The sequence below is a fragment of the Cibotium barometz genome, chromosome 17, assembly GCF_041138505.1.
Source record: "Cibotium barometz isolate CiBa-2024 chromosome 17, ASM4113850v1, whole genome shotgun sequence".
Classification (NCBI taxonomy): domain Eukaryota; kingdom Viridiplantae; phylum Streptophyta; class Polypodiopsida; order Cyatheales; family Cibotiaceae; genus Cibotium; species Cibotium barometz.
Genome location: NC_141062.1, coordinates 28,831,767 through 28,852,131, shown reverse-complemented (window position 1 = coordinate 28,852,131; position 20,365 = coordinate 28,831,767). Strand labels below are relative to the sequence as shown.

Genomic DNA, 20,365 nt, shown 5'->3' with positions numbered 1-20,365 from the left:
TGGCACCCTTCCTTGTGAATCTAACATTAAGGATATTTCTTTCAATGCAATGACAAAGTGGTGTGTGGTTCCTCTTATGAGATTAAATAGAGAATCACATCCTAGCAAAGCTGTAATCAGCGGAATCGAACTCCACGACAGTTTCAGTCTTCACGAGTTCCAACCACTTAAAATTAGGTTGGTGCTTCTCTTATGTTCAGAGAAATTTCCAAGGGAATCAAATTTGGTTAGCTAATCCAATCAATGGTCAAAATGATCGCCAAACTAGAACCGTAAAATGATAATCAAAAGTTCTTAGAGAAGAACAAGTGACTTGATCTTTTGACCTTAGCCACGGAATCATCTATAGAGATTGAAAACTAAGTTTCCCTTAAAGATCTCGGCATTAATGAGGGGACAATTTTTTCAGAGGGGGGAGATGGGTTTTAGAGGGGAAATTGTATACATTCGTGTATGTGCATGATCTACTAAATCCTCAAAAACATTTAAGTCCCAGAAATCCTTCCAAAAGATGGCCATCTCTAAGAGTTTAATTTCCCATTGGTAAACTAGACGATTATGACCAAACAAGGGAAAGATGGAGATATCATAGTATAATTAGATAAGCTCTAAACGAGACCAAATTTTCAAGTAAAACTTAGAAAACTGAAAACCCAAGATGATCGTTTAGTTAGTACTATGAGTTTTTGGGTGAACTAAGTAGAGACTGCTGCCGCTTTCATGATCGAGGAGTAAGACATTGATTGAGTCCTAGAGAGTCGCGTCGATTGCCTCTTACTTGTGAGAATTATGAAGGGGATATACAGTGGAGGAATCATACCCATTGCCTAATGTAAGGACTATTCCAGAGCCATTAAGTGAGGGAGTTACTAGAGAGCCAAGCATTAGGATATTAATGTATAAGGCCCCAAGTAAGTCTTCTATTGTAATTGTATATAAAGGGTAGGGGTCTTACACATGTACACACTTCCATGGCACTGTTGAGAAATCCTTGTTTTGGGAGACGTGGCACCAGTGGACCTACATTGCCACATGGCACACGTAACCCCTTTTTGTTCTTATGTCTGTAGAATTTTTTCCAAGCGACGGTGTTTTAAAAGTTTAGGAGGAGAAAATACAAAGGACTTATGAGGGACATTTTTTCAGAGGGGGGAGGTGGATTTTAGAGGGAAAATTGTATACATTCGTGTATGTGCCTATATTACTATGTAGAGAGTGTGTAAACATGCATGCAAGAGTGTGTATTTGCTATTTGCACACTCGGGGGATCCACTATATGGAAGCCCCTCCTACGACGTGCGTTCAAGCGGTATTTAAAAATCCCCTTATCTGTGAATTTTGAGCTAATAAAACTACCCCTTTTTCTTTATAAACTTACGGTTTTTTTTTCAAAGTACAATTAAAATACCCCACTTGTAATTGTATTTCTGTAAATTTACCCAATATTTTGGATTAAAAAAACCCCACCTAATGATCGCACGTGGTAGACTTACATATTTTGAGGTGCACCCCTCGAGTTTGCACATAGGTGCAGATCGGTGTTTTTAAATTTTTGTCATTTTTAGTTTTGTTTCCTATTTCAAGTTTTGAATCCTTCTTACACGTGTATATGTAAAAATTATAGGAAGTGCATGTGCATGTTTTTAAGTTTTTATCACTTTTAGTTTTGTTTTGGGTTTCAAGTTTTAAATAATTCTCGAGTATATATGTATGTACAATTAATATAGAAAGTGCTACATTACATATGTACAATAAGGTTTTGAGGTTTCGGCTTACCATGTGGCTTCACTGAGCGAAGACATAGAATCGCTTGTCTATCCATGACAAAAGCCTTGACATCACTACCACCAGGTTCGCTGGTGCACTTAATTGAGCTTTTTCTTGGAAAAAAAATAAGGTTATGTGTGCTATGTGGCAAGGCCCACTGTGCCACGTGGTCCCAAAAAAAGAAGGTTACGTGTGCCATTTGGCAATGTAGACCCACGGTGCCAAGTGGCATCGACGAGTGTTGCATCACTCAAAAAAGTAGGCTTATAGGTGCCACATGATAACGCACATGGTGCCACGTCACTAAAAAAATATTAGGTTTTTACATGTGCCTTGTGGCAACCCAAGTCCACGATGCCACATGGCATTGGCGTCACGTCACCAAATTACATGTGCCACATATCAACGATGGCCCACGATGCCACGCCACCCCCCAAAAAAGGCTTACTTATGACATGTGGCAATGCATATCCATAGTGCCATGTCACCCCTCAAAAAAAGTTAGGATTACGTGTGCCGTGTTGCACTGCAAGCCCATGGTGTCACATGGCACCAAGTGCAACATTACCCAAAAAAGCTTTATTTTAGAGAGATTTAGAGGAGAGAGAGAGAGAGAGAGAGAGAGAGAGAGAGAGAGAGCACGAAAACGTCCCTCAAGAAGAGAATCTATCCAAGGAGAAGAGCCAACAACGCAACCAAATCCGACAAAAGCCCAACAGGCAATCGGGCTTTGAAGGCATAAAACATTCCTACAACCATGCTAAAATATCAAGCAAGATAGAGATGCCCCAGAGATCAATGCAAAGCCACATGCCAAGATGAGATTGTCCCAGTGATCTGAAATTTTACCTCAAATCCACACAAGCTTTGTGATGCTTCATTTCTTTCTGCCGTGACGTCACCATGTTTCAAGCAAGCGGACCCACTATCCACAACTTTTTTAAAAAGAGACTGAAGTAGCAACCGAATACATTCAGTCATGTTCGGCAAACCAACCATAGCTCACAATTTACCAATGTTCATGCCCTATTGGGTGTCCTAAATTATTTCATTCTCATGGACAACCCAGCCCATTCACACCCACCTTATCAATCGGCCTCATTACACATCAACACTCAATTCCCTATCTCAAACCATATGTAAGAGTCGAAGGAAGCAAACAAATGTGTCGAAGAAAGTGAAAGGATCTTCTAAACGAACACACCTTTTACCCAATGCTCATGCATGACACCAACATACACACAAACTGTGCATCTAGTAGACACATCAATAGATAATAATATCTTAAGCACATGCACCAAGTCTTATCGTCGACTATCATCTAGGTACATTTCTAGATGGGAGGACCATGGTAGGCACACAAGCCTAAACCATGATACGACCCATCACTCCTCAAACTAGTAAGAACCTTCCGTGGCCTCTTTCTCAACCCCACCACCCATTAATCCACATTGCCTCTCTCCTCAGTGGTGCTTGCTAACAACAAATCTCTCGAGCCAGACACCACCCAAATCTGTTTTGCAACAGCTAAGAGTAAAGTCTGATGCCATGAATGAAAAATCAAACGATCTTGACTTCCCAAGAAAAGGTATGTCAAATATCAAAGAAAGCAATAAAGAGAGTTCAAGAAAGCAATGAGTTGGATAAATCTTCGAGTGTATAAACATGACACATCTTCCACCTATTGTCCATGCACGTCGCCTTCATATTTCACTACGAGTATCACATTTTATCATATCTCGCATCTCATGATGTATACAATTTCATGCACTTGCACTAACCTCGTCAATGCCTACCCTCTAAGTACGTCTCTGGATGGAGAGAGACCATGGTGGGCATAAGTTTAGCCCATCACTTGGAGAATCCTTGACCTTATAGGCACCTCTAAAGAGCTTCAATGCATGCAACCTTTGCTTCGATCCTGTAAATACCTCAAAAGAGCTTCAATGCATGCAACCACTGTTTAAGTCCAATTCAACACCAACACAACCTCACCCTAGCCGACATATTCGCCACGAAAAAACCCAATCTCTAAGTATCACTATGAGATCAGGACATACTATCATGCCGTACACCAATAAGATCTAGACTGCCATCTCCCCATGCCAATCATTCATTGGCAACCCTAACACGCATTCCACTATAAAGTGACGTGAACCGCTTCTACCAAAAACTATTGAATTTTGAAGAGTCCCAACTAGTTCCACAATAGAAAGAGGCCTTGTATAAAGAACTTATGCATTGCCTATACCTTTCGACGCCACCTCGATAAGCTATCTACACAAGGGCTACCCAAAGCTTATCACCAATATGCCCTACAGCCAGTTGCGGATTAGTCCCGAATCATCTCACTTAACCTCACATGCTAACTTCATGGTGTATGGTGGACCATCCACATGTTTTCATCCTAGCGATGGGTGATGCGAGGACGTAGTCACCATTAGAAAGAAGGTTTATAAACCACTCCATAGGTTTACATGGTTTGACCCACCCGACCTACCATAAGGAGTTTCGCCATCTTACTCGCTCAAACAGACACTTATCTTTCGTGAGACAGTGTTGAAACATATAAAGCAACTTGACCACCATGAGCTTAATGTCAAATGCAAAAAGTCTAAGGACTTCATATACATACTTGCTTAAGACTAGTAATAGAGGCCAGACTATTTTGAAGTTTGGCCAGCTTAGCATGAAAACTAATCATTTGTTTATAAGTCATTTTTGACACTACGCAAAACACAATCACTCCCTTACAATAGAATACTTGTGAGCTCCCCTTCTTCTTGCTTGCATGTATGCTATTGAATCTTGTGTGCTTAATGTATGCATTTTAGATAGGTTTGTTGTTGGTCTCCCTCTTGCATTAGCTTCTTCTTCCCCCACCTTTTGTGAAAGAGAACCACCGTGAAGACAAATCTCGATTTGCTTCCGTCTAAGCAAAGGGAGCTCTTATTTCACCTCACTGACAAGTTGCATTCCAGTGTGAATGGAGTGAGAACGCTAAGGATGAGGTAACACACCCGCATTGAGAGGTTACAATTTTGCGGCTCGAAAGCAAGGACCAAGTACACATGATTTGGCCAAGCTAAGGTAAGCTCTTGACTTGAACAATGAGACACAAAAGAGACGAGAGAGAGAGAGAGAAAAAATGATTATCAAATTCTATTGAAGTCCTTGAAGGAGGGTATATGCACACAGCCATTTTTGGCTTTGGGAAAGATCCCATCCAAGCTGCCTGTGAGGGATGGGTGGGCAATCTTGCCACCTTCCAATTCACTACCCCTCCCATGTGCGGCGAGAGTTCTGTTTTTAAAAAACATTGATAGATAACAGATTTCTCTGTCCATGGACATGTAGCCTTGTGTTGAAGGGTTTCACCTCCCAGATTGAGAACCTCAGTTCAATACCCCCACTGGACGCACTATATAACTATACATCCCACAAAACATTGACTAAAAGTACACATCTTTACACAGGTGGTTCTGTCGAGCACACTATCTACATTACAATTGCAATTTACCTTTTTCCCAGCATTGCTATGGCAGAGAACATAGAACATAGTACACATGCCAAATATATCACAGAGCCTTCTGTACAACTCCTAAGGCAGGGATCAGGTCTCTGAACCGGTTTGGTGTTGCCGAAGCTTGCAGATTTTCTTACACAAAGTATACTTGCCCAATGCTGAAGAGGCTCTTATATGGGATGCTTAGCACTATTTTCTCTACAAATCCTTCTCTGAACCAGTTTCGTGTTGCCAAAACTTGAAGATTTTCTTACACAAAGTATACTTGCCCAATGCTGAAGAGGCTCTCATGTGGGATATTTAGAGTGGCACTATTTTCTCTACAAATCCTTCTCAGGAAGGCATAGATGTAGTCCACTGCAACCTTTTTCACAAAATTCGACTCCCATTTGGCTCGAACTACAATGTCACCCAGTATGTGGACTATGCCTTCTTCCCTGGCTTTAGATAGAACTTGTAGCTCATCTGCTTCAGATAATACTTGCAGCACATCGTCTACTTCAATGCCTATGCTTGAAGAAAACCTCACTCGACTACCTAGGGGCCGCTCCATGGATGTTTCAGATAGAATTGACTCACTTGTAAATGTCTGTGTGGATTGATGGTCAATGTGGTCATCATTACATGGAGTGATTTGAGGGAATGCTACAAATGCTGGCTCAGATGAGTTGAATAAGGGGCTCACAGATGAAGCTTCAATGGATTCATTGGATTCAGACACATGCTCAGGAGAGGGATTTTCTCGAACATACTCAGCAAGGTGTTCCACGAGATTCTGCTCAAACTTATCATCCTTTTTATGCAGGTCTTTGTACCCATATCTCACCACACAGCGATATAGGAAGAAATCCTTTGGACCTATACGTCTGATGAGGAAGCGCTCGCCAGTAGGAACAGTATTGACAGGAAGATACTTAATGCAAACAAAGATCACCACGGAGTGAAGTGCTGGCAAGTGTGTGACAAAATGGGAGAAGCTGGGAGGCACTCCATGGGCCAGTTCAGTGTAGACAAATCCAATCCCAGGGACCCTTACAAGGCCGAGGCTAGGGCCTAGACCTAATATCCATCCTATTGATACTTTACTGTGCATCTCAAACTCATATCTTTTCAGAGTTCCATAGTGCCAGACATACATTACTACAAGGAAGACAACTCCTATCACCAGAGGGGCCCAACCGCCTTGATCCACCTTGAATAATACAGATGAGAAATACACGAGTTCCACTAGAAGGAACACAGAAGAAAATGTTGCTACCAACATGATGTTGCTTTGCCAGACCAGTATCATTATCAGAGTCATCAGGACTGTGGTTACCAGCATTACAGCCACCACAGCTAAGCCTGCATAATGATTCAAAAAACTTTAGTCTCAGCAATGGATTACAATTCAATATGTTTTAAGATCACAAAAGATAATCAAAATTACTTGCCGTATGCATTTCCTATTTGAGTAGTTTTCCGGAAGCCTGCTGTTATGACAATGCATAGGACCATCAAAATCCAATTGATCTCAGGTATGTAGATCTGGCCGGACATTTTCTTGGATGTGTGGACCACCTTCACTCTAGGAAAACAGCCAAGAGCCTGCGCTTGTTTGATGATCGAAAAAGTGGCAGAGATGGTTGCCTGACTTGCGATGACTGCAGAAACTGTGGCCACAACAAACATTGGCCAATATACAGTACCTGGAAAAAAATGAACAAGCTTAAAGATCATGTATGTATGTATGCACGTGGTTAATGGATGTTGTGTATGTGGCCACAATAAACAGATCAGTTAAAAAACCTTTACTTGGTATCGATTTATAAAAGGCATGATCCACATGCTCTGGGAACTTTGTGAGGTAAGCAGCCTGCCCCATATATGCTGCCAGTAAGCAAGGAAAAACAAGAACTGTGAAAGCAATCTGCACAGCAAAAAAAAAAAAAAAAAGATCAGTCAAAAAACCCTTACTTGGTATTGACTTATAATAAAAGGCTTGATTCACATGCTCTGGGAACTTCGTGAGGTAAGCAGCCTGCCCATATATGCTGCCAGTAAGCAAGGAAAAACAAGAACTGTGAAAGCAATCTGTACAGCAAAAAGCCGTTTATTTATTAACGTTGTCAACAAGTCAAATCCTTTTTCCTCTCTCATGTACTTTTTGTGATGTTATGAATTCCTTGTGGTCCTTTTATTTGAAGAAGACCTAAGGCGCACCATTTGTGCTCAGAGTGGAGTTAAGTGAAAATGCTGAGAGCTTCAGCAGAGTTGAATGACAGAAAAAGAAAAGACCTGGTAATGCTGAATGGCTAGTCCTACTTAAGGTATGCCATAAGCTTTTACTAAAGCCAAAGAGATAAAGAGCAGCTTTCCTGTGCAAGCTCATTGTCTATGCATTCTTCCATGGGTTTGAGACCTTCAGGACAACCTCCCTTCAGCCAAAGGGGCATCCTTTCATGACAAAAAACCCAGTACTTGTTTGCTTTCTTCTTGTTGCCTTCAAATGATATCTTCGGAGGAACTTCCAACAAAAAGAAAGGACACCAGATGCCCAGGAATTGTACCACCACACGTCACCGTATCATGCAGGCCCAGGGATACATAGATTCTGGCAAACCAGGTCAAAAAAGAGCCGACATGGAACTTGTGGAGACAAGATGGGGGGAGGAGCTGCTGGTGCTGTTGAGGTGGCTGCTGCAGACAAACTTGTTTTCTCCTTGCCATTACTAGTATGCTTCTTTGGGTTCCTTGAAAAGTCCTTTCGTATGTGATCGGTAGGTTCACAAAAAAATGCATTGACATGCGGCTCGCTTGCCTTGGATTGGTGCTCTTGAGGGTGAGGCAAGGCACTGAGGCTCCCCCCATCCTTGGCCTTGAACTATGTGCCCTAGGTGGCTGCCGCCCGTACAGAGCGCTCAGATCCATAGAGGAGAGGCAGGTGGAGTACAGATACCATGCCAAAGCCTCTTTTTGGACGCAGGCAAGAGACAGGGTCACTGGAGATTACTTTGAGATTCCAGGCCAACATAGACAAAGAAAGGGTATCCACAGGTTGCGAGGTCCGCATGAACCATTGTTCCAGACCCTCCTCGTGTGAGAGCCATCGCCACTCAGCACCCTTTTCACCAGTGCCCCCATTTCCTCACAAGTGCTGGATGCGCGTGACCAGAAGTGGTGGCATACGAGAGAGGTGGTCTCTCACACTCTCAAGACTTTCCTCCTGACCCCCTTCACATCTGAGGAGTTGGCAAAAGCTATGATGGCATTACCTAGGGGAAAATGCCCGGGAGAGGATGGACTTTCAACCTCCTTATTTCTTCATCACTGGGATCAATGGAAGGCGGCCTCAGGGCTGCCTTCAACTGTCAACAAGAAAATGGTACAGATTTCTGCTCTCGCTCAGTCCTCTAGCACCTTATCTCTTCTTGTTCATTGGTGAGGCCATGAGTAGTTTTCTCTACGCCTAGGAGACCGTACTCCAGGGACTGTCTTCCCATCCAAGCGTAGGAGGAGCTTCTCGATTCCGAGTTCGCCCCCGATGACACTGCAGCATACCTATCGCGGGGGCCGAGGGGAACCTCCAGAGATTTGCCGAGGCGATTGAGATTTTCTGGCATGCATCCTGAGCACTAATCAACTGGAACAAGTCGTGTGGATTTTGGGTTGGCTCATCGCCTGCCCCGACTTGGTGTGGCATCCCGTTGAGGCTTTTCAGTGGGTCTTGAGGGGCACTTCGGTTCATTATCTTGGATGCCACATTGGAATTGACATCTCCCCAGAGCAGCAGCTTGCCCCTCTTCGTCTAAGCATCCGGAAAAAGCTGCTATATTGGAGTTCTGCCAAGCTTTCCTTAGCTGGCCGAGCTGTGGTGGTGAACAAGGTTCTTCTCGCCACCATGTGGTACATCAACTGCTGCTGGTCTTTCTCCTGGGCCTGTATTGGTCAGGTTCAGCATTTGATCCGGAACTTTCTATGGGCTGGCAGTGATGGGAGACCTGTCACCTGCCCAGGCCAAGGTGGCTTGGAGAGTGATTATTCAACCGCGACACAGAGGGGGCATGGGCATCATCGACACCTCCATTTAGAGCAGCTGAGCCTTATTGGGCAAGTTGATTGTTCGAGGTCTTCTTCCAGGTGGTGAGCCTTGGAAGGACTTCCTCCTGGCTAGGATCTCCGCCCGCACCCCGATCCTAGGAGGCCCTTGGCCTTAGAGGGGGCCTGGGCATGATTGACCCCTGCATTTAGAGACGAGCCTTATCGGGCAAGTTGATCGTTCGAGGTCTTCTTCCGGGTGGTGAGCCTTGGAACGACTTCCTCCTAGCTAGGATCTCTGCCCACACCTTGATCATGGGAGGCCCTTGGCCTTAGAGCATGAGATGGATTTTCATAGAGATGTGGGCATGTGGCTTCAGCCCTGCATTTCAGGACAGATTTGCAACCAGTCTCTTGCATGCTTGGAATCATCTCAACCAGTCCTTCAACAGTATAATCTCCAAGGAGCAGCTCCGACAGCCTCTTTTCTGGAACCCCATGGTCCGTCTGCCTAGTGGTCACATGCTCAAGGCTCGCCGCACATATCGTGGGGAGCTTTGAGCACGAGCCTTGCTAGGTCACTTGGAGATTGGCTTACATTCAGACAGCTACCCCAAGAGGCCCAAGAGAGAGGCATTAGTGGGATCCGGGGTAAAGAAAGTCTTAGCGTCGACATCGACTCCTCCATCCCTCCAGAGTGGCTGGCCCTGATACCGGACTCTCCTCCCCTGCAATAGGCTGGGAGTGTTCACTAGGCATGATATACCCCTGGCAGTTCATGGCACGGATGACAGCTCCGCCTTACTCACCTTCTCTATTGGGCTTCATGGTGAACATCATGCCATATGAGGAGGAAGGTGGAAGACTAGCCCTTTAGGTGTCTCACCTTAATATTTATACAGTGCCAATTCTAGCTCCTCCTACTACTGGTCGCTCAACGCCGGGTTCTAGCTAGAGATGGGAGATCTGCAGCAATATAGTAGCATGGCATATATGGAGAGCTCGATGCAGTGAAGCCATCAAGGGCACCCTCACCCTACCAGCGGAGTCTGTCCGAAGCATCTGGCTCGATATCGTTCATACCTCCGTGGGACCGCATGCGAAAGCACCAGGAGGCCTCCTGAGGATCTGGAGACACGGCCCCTTTCTTACAGATAGAGGTGGTGAGCCCCCTTGGCATTATAGACCACCTGTGTGGTTGTTACCTCCCCCCATTGTATGAAATAGCCTTCTCCTCCTAGAGCGGCCAGGCGGAGGAGAAGAGCATCCTCCCCCTTTTGCACATCTTGACTCTAGTTTCCCATTTGAGGATGAGTTTGTACTTAGCCCTTTTTGTTGTTTTCTCGGTAACTAATAGAAGGACCAGTTTTTTGGGGGGGGGAAAAAAGATAGTGTTTCAAAGAATCCATGCAAGCACTGTGGTAAGACAAATCACCATGAAAATAATTGTTATCATAAAGCATAAGCAAATGTCACCCAGGAAGACTGCAAAGAACAAACTTTGCAGAGTACAAAGCAAAGTGGGCTTTCTAAAAAGCCCTCAACAACAAAGAAGAAGTAGGCTTGACAAAGAACCTCTTTATCAAGGGGGGTGTTGAAAACAGCCTCTTAGTAAAGGTTTAAGTGTTTGTGTGTGAACCACCTCTTAGAGGGGCACATAATATCTAGATATTTTATGTGGTTTGACCTAAGCAATGATGTTAGCGGTAGTGCCATGTGTCGATTCCACGTGAGTGTGACTTAGTCAAAAGATAAGCCCCATGGGCTATAAAAATGTACTCGCTCCTTGTACTTTCATATCATAACAATCACATCAATATAGTACTTGAGTTTTGTACAATCATTGTCTTGTACTCTCTTTCACTCAACCATGGCTGCTCCACTCTTTCAGCCACCTTAGCTGAACCCTAATCCTAACCCTAAAATACCAATATGTATCACATGCCAGAAGGTCAAGTTTGACAGGCATTTGCTTCAGCCGTTGCCTATTCCCTCATAGCCATAGGAAAGTATTGCAATGGACTTTATCATGGATTTTCCTCGTACTCAATAAGGCAATGATGCTATTTGGACCAATGTTGACAGATTGCTCCTCAGGAAGACCATTATGGTCAAGATATTTGTGGCACAAGTGTCCAAACACCATGGTACGCCAAAGTCCATTGTGGGGGATAGAGATCCCAGGACTACGAGCCTCTTTTGGAGAGCCCTCTTTGACACTATGGGCACTAAGCTGGACTTCTAGTCGGCTTTTCACCCCCAAACGGATGGGCAAAGTAAGGCTGCAAATGCATTTGGCACAAGTGCGGATAGCCTGTATAACGGAAGGCAGCTGTAACACGGAAATCTTATCAATCATGAATACTGATCAAACACATGCACATGCCAGATAAGAGAGAGAAGAAGACAACTGTGCATAGTACACCACACTGGGGGCCAGAAGATGGGCTGACCCCCGCCCCCCCCCCCCCCCCCCGCCCCCCTTAAAACATAAGCTGAATTCAGTGTTTATTCACAAAACAGGAGAGCCTTCCCGGCTTAGAGCACATGCAGGACAACCATGGACAGCCCATAGCATTCCCACATCAGCGCAGGACAGCCTTGTAAAACCATTTTCCACTTGCCAAGCCCACAGAGCAAATCGGCCAGCCTTAAGGGGCTGTTTCAACAGTCGACCAGCTCTCAAAAGCCTCAGAGAAAGTCGGCCAGTAGAGGCTTACATGCTAGAAAGCAACCGGCCAGCAGAGGGAGATCTTCACACAAGTCGACCAGCTTCTGATGTCCACAAATGAGTCGGCCAGCAGCTTTTCAAGGGCTGTGAGTAGCCGGCCAGCACTAGAAAAGCCTCCAAAGCAATCGACCAACATCCACCAGCCACTTGGATGATAGCCGACTTCCATTGCTTGTTCACAGGATAACCATAAGAAGGCTGCCAACATGTATAGATGTCACCAATTGGCCGACCATTTGGTCCATCTCCAGTTTTTTGCGTCTCGTTCACTTGAGGCCAGGCCGGTGTCTCATGTGAAGAGGCCAGTATTTTGCTGACATGGACGGGAGCCAGACTGGTGCCACCCGTGTGTTAGCAGGATGGTGTCGTATGGACGGGAGCCAGACCAGTGCCACCCGTGTATGACCTGGACTGTGTTCGACCCATGGGATTGCCACGCCATGGAAGAGCCAGTATTCGTGCCGTGTTTTGCCTATGGGACTGTCACACCATAGGGAGACTCGTGCCCGGAACTGTGTCTTACCTATGGGACTGTCACTCCATAGGAAGACCAGGTTTTTATGTTTTTATGTCGTGCCAGTTTTGTGCCGACAGATATTTTGTACTTGTTCCATGAACGGGAGATATGTTCATGTTACTATTTGCACATGCACACATATTTTGCATGCTTGAAACTGTTTTCGCATGACATGTATTTGTGTGTTTGCCTGCTTGACGTGTCACTTACTGAGCGGGGACGCCTGCCAGTGAGTCGTGAAGTCTGCTCTGTATTCTGACGAGTTTTAGTGCATGTGAACAGGTGGTAAGTATGTTACACATGTTGTTTTAATATTTTATTCTAACCCCTTTGTTTTATAAGGTTAGGTGTTCACATTTATTTAAAAGTGGGCACCCACTTAGGGGCCAAGGTGGGGAGCCCCACTTAAGTGTGTGGGGGTGGGCATGGGCACCTACCCAAACTCCCCACCCACATGCAAACGTGGGTATCACCTAGTTAACTCCACATAAATTTATTAAAAAGGACTCCCTCCTTCAAGCGTAAAAAGATCATCGCTTCTATCTGGCGTGGATTCATCAACCGGCGACCATCTCTCCCTCTGGCGCATGTTCTTCATGAAGGCGACTGCTGCAATACCCTCTGCTGCTGGCTGCGCCTGCCTCTCTACAGGAGGCTGAATACTGTGGCAGGTGGCTGTTTGCTCTACGGCTGTTAACTCCACGCTGCTCTTTCCCCCAGGCGGCTGGCTGCAACCATAGGCGGCTGCCATCTTCCCCTGTACTGCTGCGCCTGTTTCCCTGCAGGCTGTTTTGCCTACACAAAGGCGGCTGCTACCACTTGAAGGCTCTACTACAGCCGGCTGCTCCTCCAGGCGTACCTCCTCTTCAGGCTACAACCTCTGCGCCAGCTTTACCTGCAGGCTGCCCACCTTCTACAGTATCCTCCTATCTATACAGGCTGCGTGAGCTTTCCTGCAGGCGGTTGCTTCACATCATACACAGCCGACTGCTTCTATTTGGCTGCACTTCAGTACCTTCTGCTGGCGACTGGAATCCCTATTGCTAAGGGCTACGCTGGTTGTCTAGTGGGCTGCCCACCATACAAGCAAGCAGCTGTGCAGGCTGCATCCTCTACAGGCGCTGCTCCCTCTGTCTACTGTGGGCGCCTCTTTCTCAACAGAGCGGCTGTGTGCTGTGAATCCTCTTCAACTGTGTGCTACAGGCCGGTGGCTGCAAGCTACCTCTCTCTACGTGCTGTGCCTCGGTGTATTTCTCAAGTAAGACCGCACATGGGTATTGGACTTCCTTCTGTCATCCACAACAAGTAAGTGAATTTTCAGATTTAAATAAAGTATTTTGTATTAAATCTGCTAAGGGATTCATTCCCTCTACGGCCACACCCGTTCGGTGCCGGGTTGTCCAAGCTATTTTGGCGAACCTCGGTCCAAAGGTGCTGAGATCGGGAGAGCCAGGCGTTAGTACGAGAGCGCCTGTTTGTGCGTGGTCTCGGAACACCAGTGAGGCGCTCTCCGCGGAGTCCAGTGAAAGCACAGGACCGTAGAGATTGGACCACACTAGTGGTCGTTCTGCTTCGAGCTTCTACATCAAAATTCGAGCCTATTTGTTTGGTACTGTTTTCATATGTACATGGACATTATCTGGTTCTTGGAACCCATGGAGCATTGTATTTATTAAATACTCCCAATAAATATATCATATATTGAGGGGGGGGTCGGCCCGTTCCGGCCCCAGTGCTGGTGTCCATCTTTCCATTTCATTTCATTTAAATTTCAAGTTGTTTTAAGTTGTCCATTTCAAATTTGTGGTTTTAAAGTTGTGCTATTAAGCGTGTGGGTGTCCAACGGAGTCTTTCCCACTTGACGGGATCGGTTTCAATAGAAGAGAGGTGGACATCAAATGTAAAGCTTTTATAGCTTTATTAACATGATTAAGACTTTAATTAACAAACATAAGACAAATGCTGATAGAAAGATTGAGATGTTTGCATTGAGACAGGGGCCTTTCTTAAATAGAGGCCGAAAGGGTACAAGTGAAGAGACACATCCCTGGGAAGGGGTGTGGCTCTTGAGTCAATGGTTATGTCCTTCGGACTTAGGGGTGTGCCTTTTTAATGAATAGACATGTCCTTTGATAGTGACCTGAATGGGAGTTAGGGTTAGAGTTCATGTGTGGGAGACATACACAGAGAAGAAGGGAGAGAGAGAGAGAGAGAGTTGTGGGGATAAGTCAACTCAATAGCATTGAGTGTGTGACTCCCCTATCACACATGTATATTGCACTAGTACACATAGTGCACTTAGTACATTAAAAGTACTAAGTGTACTATGTACTATAACTTATGGGCTTGTACACACTATAAGGGTGGGCATAATGCCTTTACCCCAACAACCTCCCACTTAAAGGCAAAGTGCCCTTAAGTAAAGGAAAAGAAAAATCAGCATGTACATGATAATATACAAGGCCATATCAAGGCTGAAACTGGCCTCATCCAATGCCCATCAAGTGTCTGCAATGAGCAAACCGCTCCGGAGGCAAACTCTTTGTCAAGAGATCAGCCGGGTTGTCATCCGTATGAATCTTAACAAGCTGAATTTGCTTGTTCTCTATCACCTCTCTAATGAAGTGATACTTCACATCCACATGCTTCGTCTTTGCATGAAAGACAGGGTTCTTTGCCAACTGGATGGCACTCTGACTGTCACAATGCAACAATGGAATATCCCCTGTATAGCCCAAATCAACCACTAACCGAGATAGCCATAATGCCTCCTTGCAAGCCTCTGTGGCTGCAATATACTCGGCCTCTGTAGTAGATAAGGCTGTGCACTTCTGCATCCTGGATATCCATGACACAGTACCTCCTGTGAATGTAAACACATAACCGGTAGTAGACTTCCGGTTATCTGGATGACCGGCATAATCCGAATCCGTGTAACCATGCACTAATGCATCCTGTTTGCCAAAGCAAATGCACATATCCTGTGTGCCCTTCAGGTATCTCATGACACCTTTCACTGCTTCCCAATGCTTCTTGCCAGGGTTGGCCATGTATCTAGAAACCACTCCCACTGCAAATGCAATGTCCGGCCTAGTAGCAACCATGGCATACATGAGACTGCCACAAGCTGAAGCATACGGAATCTTGGCCATATCAGCCCTGCCACTATCTGACTGTGGGCTGTCCATAGCTCTGAGTTTCACATATGGAGACAAAGGAGTACTAGTCTTCTTCCCCCCGTCCATATTGAACCTCTGCAAAACTTTGCCAATGTATTCCTTCTGAGACAAATACAACACATGCTGATTTCTGTCTCGAAGTATCCGCATACCCAAAATGTGATTTGCATCACCCAAATCCTTCATATCAAAGGTCTGATGCAGCCTCTTCTTCAAGGCATCCATCTCTTTACGAGATTTCCCGGCAATCAACATATCATCAACATACAAGATGAGGATCAATAGACTGCCATCCAAAGCTTTCTTGGTGTATAAGCAATGATCTATGTCACTTCTCCTGAAATCTTGGGATTTCATGAATGTATCAAATTTATGATACCATTCCCTTGGTGCCTGTTTGAGCCCATAAAGACTCTTTTTCAGCTTGCATACAAGCTTCTCCTTTCCATTTACTGCATAACCCTCTGGCTGTTGCATATATATCTCCTCATGGAGATCACCGTGAAGAAAAGCAGTCTTCACATCCATCTGAATCAAATCCAGATCATCATGAGCAACCAAATACAGCTCTAAGTGTGGTCATTTTGACCACTGGAGAGAAGATCTCATCAAAGTCCACACCATATTCCTGCTTGAAGCCCTTAGCCACTAACCTGGCTTTGTATCTTGGCTTTGCATCAGGTGCAACTTTGAGCCTGTAAACCCACTTGCATGGCAAAACCTTCTTGCCTGCAGGCAAATGCACCAACTTCCATGTTCCATTTTTGTGCAGAGAATCCATCTTTGACTTCATGGCACGCTCCCAAAGAGCCTTGTCTGCTCTCTGTAAAGCCTCCTTATAACATGAGGGCTCCCCACAGTCAGTGAGCATCAAGTAGTCAACCCCTGGAACAAACCTGTCAGGGGCTCTGGAGGGTCTTGTGGACCTCCGTACCCAATGACCATCATTTGCAGGTTGCTGTCCAGCCTGCATATCACCCATTGGTGGCTCCTGTTCCATGCCATAAGGCTGAAAAATCATGCCCGGTATCTCCTCTAACTGTGGTATATCCATAGGGATATCTTCTGCCATCTCTGGCTGTCCATTTGGACCATTTTCAGCACCATTTAAGGGCTAGTTTTGATGCTGTAATGGCTGATTTACAGCCCTTGGTTGTTGTCCATGATGTCCATCATCAAAGATGACTCTGCCAGGCTCCTGTTGCCTTGCAGGCTCCTTATACATGCATGTTTCATCAAAAATGACATCATTGCTGCGTATAATCTTTCTATTCATGGGATTCCAAAGTCTATACCCCATTTCACCTCTGTCACCATATCCTAGGAATATGCATTTGTGAGACTTAGGATCAAGTTTGGTGCGCATTTCCCTGCGTATGTGCACGTACGCAACGCAACCAAACACTCTCAAGTGCTTGTATGACGGAGGCTTCCCTGTCCATACTTCCTCTAGCACTTTCCCACCAAGCCTCGTGTTAGGTGACCTGTTTATAAGATGAACGGCTGTCATAACAGCTTCAGCCCAAAAACCATGAGGTAACGCAGCATGTGACAACATAGAACGGACCTTCTCCTGAATGGTCCTGTTCATCCTCTCTGCTGTCCCGTTTTGTGGAGGATCATAAGGAGTTGAGAGCTCCCTCTTGATGCCTTTAGCATCACAAAAGTCCTGAAACTATTTAGACATATACTCTCCACCATTGTCGGAACGCAAAGCCTTCAATGTTTTGCCAGTTTGATTCTCAACAAGAGCAACAAACTTCTCAAACACTGAGAATGTATCACTCTTCAAACGAAGAGGATAAACCCACACCTTGCGTGTGGCATCATCTATAAAAGACACAAAGTATTTTGCCCCTCCCAAAGAAAGCTGAGGCATCTCACATACATCTGTATGCACAAGCTCTAACTGAGCATCTTTCTGTCCAAGAGCTTTCTTGTGGGGGCACTGTAGTTGCCTACCATATATACAATGCTCACAAAACTGAAGTGAATGGACATCAAGTGAAGACGTGAATAGGACCTCATCCTCATTGTCACCTGCATGTGACACATTGACTTCTTCAATCTTGACTCCACTTTTGCCCTTTGGCTTTACATCTTTGGCTTCATCTTTGTCTTTGTCTTTGCCTTTTCCCTTTTCCTTTTGATCATTTTTCCATTTGTAGCATTGCTTTTTGATGTGTCCCTTCTTGCCACAATAATGGCATTCCAAGTCCTTTTTGGAGCGGGACTTGCTCCTTCCCTGTTCTTGGCTTTTCTCCCTTTGCTGGGATCTCCCACGTGCATTCATTGCATTGGACTTTCCAACAGAGTTGTTTTTCCTGTTCATCTCCTCTTGAAGAAGAGCCCTCAACATCTGCATATGACAGCATAGCATTCGAATTGCTAGTGGCTGTCCTGAATGTGTCCCAACTCTCTGGCAAAGTGCATAAGAGAAAAGTGGCTTTGAACTCATCGTCCATTGCCAACTTTTGATTTATAACTTGGCTGACAATACCATTAAACTCATTTAGATGGGCTGCCATAGACGCCCCTTCCTTCATCTGAAGACCTATGAGTTTCTTCAACCAGTAGACTTTGCTTGAGGCACTTTGCTGGGCATACAAGTCCTGCAATCTCTGCCACATTCCCCAAGCTGTCTTCTCTTCACAAATGCTGAAAAGTAAAGAGTCTGACACAGACAACATGATAGTAGATCTTGCCAGCTCATCCATATCTTTCCACTCTTCAGCAGTAAGAGAAGCGGGCATTACACCCCTTTCTTTGATAGGCTTGTGCTGCTTCTTCTGGAGCAACACATTATAGCACTGGGTTTGCCAAATGTCATAGTTATGTGAGCCTTCAAGCTTCTTGATGTGAAGCAATGAAGAGCTCTCACCTGTGGTGGTTGCCATAGCAATATGCAACCTGTCAATGCCTGACTCCCTGCAAAATGTGCAAACACTGCACCAAAAGCACACAAAGTGCTCACAGTTGTTCTCCCAAGCTTTATCCCCCACTGCGGAAGCAAGAATGCAACTTTTCTCCCACTGTATGTGATGAAATCACCAAAATCTGGTTGCTGCAGATTTAGGACAGCACCTTAAATGTGCTCTGTTGCCCTTCCAAAGTACTGTACAGCAGTACTAAGTGCTCACCAATGATGTACCAAACCTGTACCGGCAAGTACAGCAACTGAAAATGAACCTTTTGCTCACTCAAATCAATGTGCAGCCATGCCAAAACTTGTACAAAGCTGTACCAAATCTGTACCAGCAAGTACAGTAGCAATAAATGCTCTCCTGGCTGTCCAAATGAGTGAAAATCAGACTTTTACAGTCCCGAACACTGCATACAACAGTCCCGAACAGAAATTGGGCAAAAGCCCCTTGACTGCAAGCTGATTTCTGAGGATTCAAGGCATAAAAGTCTTGCCTGCTGCTTTGCCAAGCTCAACAAGCATAAAATCTTGAAAAGCCCCTTGATTTAAGATCAATTTCTGATCATACATGGTACATTAAAGCACATGAAGGCATCCAGAGTCTTCACGGTGCTTCCCCCTGGCCACATATACATCTAATACATGAAAGCCCCTTGATTTACAAGCACATTGAGTGCTTGACAGGCATCAACACATTGCCCAAAGCATCAAATACGAGTGCCTGCATGCAAATCAATCCAATCGGCACAAAACCCCTTGATTTGCACTGCAATTTGCTGCAATTTTGCCCGAATGTGCGATTTCTCACATCATACAGCATGTATGAATGCTTAATTGCACAATTACATCAAAAGCCCCAAATTTCGAAATCCAATTTCCTGCAAATTGATCCTGATTGTGACCAATGTCACCCAATTTTGCCAATTTTGCTCAAAAAATTGAGCAATTCAGCACCTGACCTGCTCAATTGATGATTGTACCTGCTCAATTGCAAATTGGACATGCAAATTCCAAAAAATTGAAGCAAATACCTCAGGTAAATTTCTGATTTTCTGATTTGCAGGCTGAATTTTAGTTGATGCTTTTGCGGAAAGGGGGAGAGCTTCGTATTTGCTGATGCTGCTACTGCTACTGCTGCTGCTGCTGCTCACAATGGTTTGTAAAGTATCAACTGTGACCGCTGCATCCGTAGTTCCTGTGAAGACGATGAGACCGGCCAAACCAGCGCTGGCTCCATTGATCAAGCTTGTGCACTTCAGAGACCGCTTCCCTGGCTCTTCGACCTTGGCAAGTTGCCTACTGGAGGAAAGTCCCCTCTTTGAATGGCCACGAGAAGTGGCCGCATCAAGCGCGGGTGTCTTGCAAATCGTCTGATGGTGGAGATGAGTGAAGCTGGCGACTGCTCTTCCTCCTCGCTCGTTGCTGTGCTTGATTGGCTGCGCCTGAGTGGCTGGGCAGTCCTCATGGCTGCTGGGCAGCCCACGCTACTGGCTGGGGCTGGCTGGGCAGCCCACGCTGGCTGGGCTGCCTACGCCCAGCTGCTGGGCAGCAGTTGAGCAGCCCACGCCTGTTGGCTGGGCAGAGAAAGGCGACTGTCACCAATTGGCCGACCATTTGGTGCATTCCTAGTTTTTGCGTCTCGTTCACTTGAGGCCAGGCCAGTGTCTCGTGTGAAGAGGCCAGTATTTTGCTGACATGGACGGGA

General features: G+C 45.4%; 1 protein-coding gene across 1 annotated transcript in view; it reads right to left on the bottom strand.

Annotated features, from left to right (window-relative positions):
- Positions 1–4,906: 4,906 nt before the first annotated feature.
- The window catches only part of LOC147629866 (potassium transporter 11-like), a 51,470-nt gene continuing 36,011 nt past the window's right edge, over positions 4,907–20,365 (bottom strand). The window contains exons 7-9 of the mRNA XM_086811396.1: positions 7,088–7,202; positions 6,727–6,981; positions 4,907–6,637 (exon numbers count right to left, since the gene is read on the bottom strand). Coding sequence (XP_086667522.1) covers positions 5,544–6,637; positions 6,727–6,981; positions 7,088–7,202 — 1,464 coding nt within the window. The 3' untranslated portion in view covers positions 4,907–5,543. The remainder of the gene's footprint in view (positions 6,638–6,726; positions 6,982–7,087; positions 7,203–20,365) is intronic.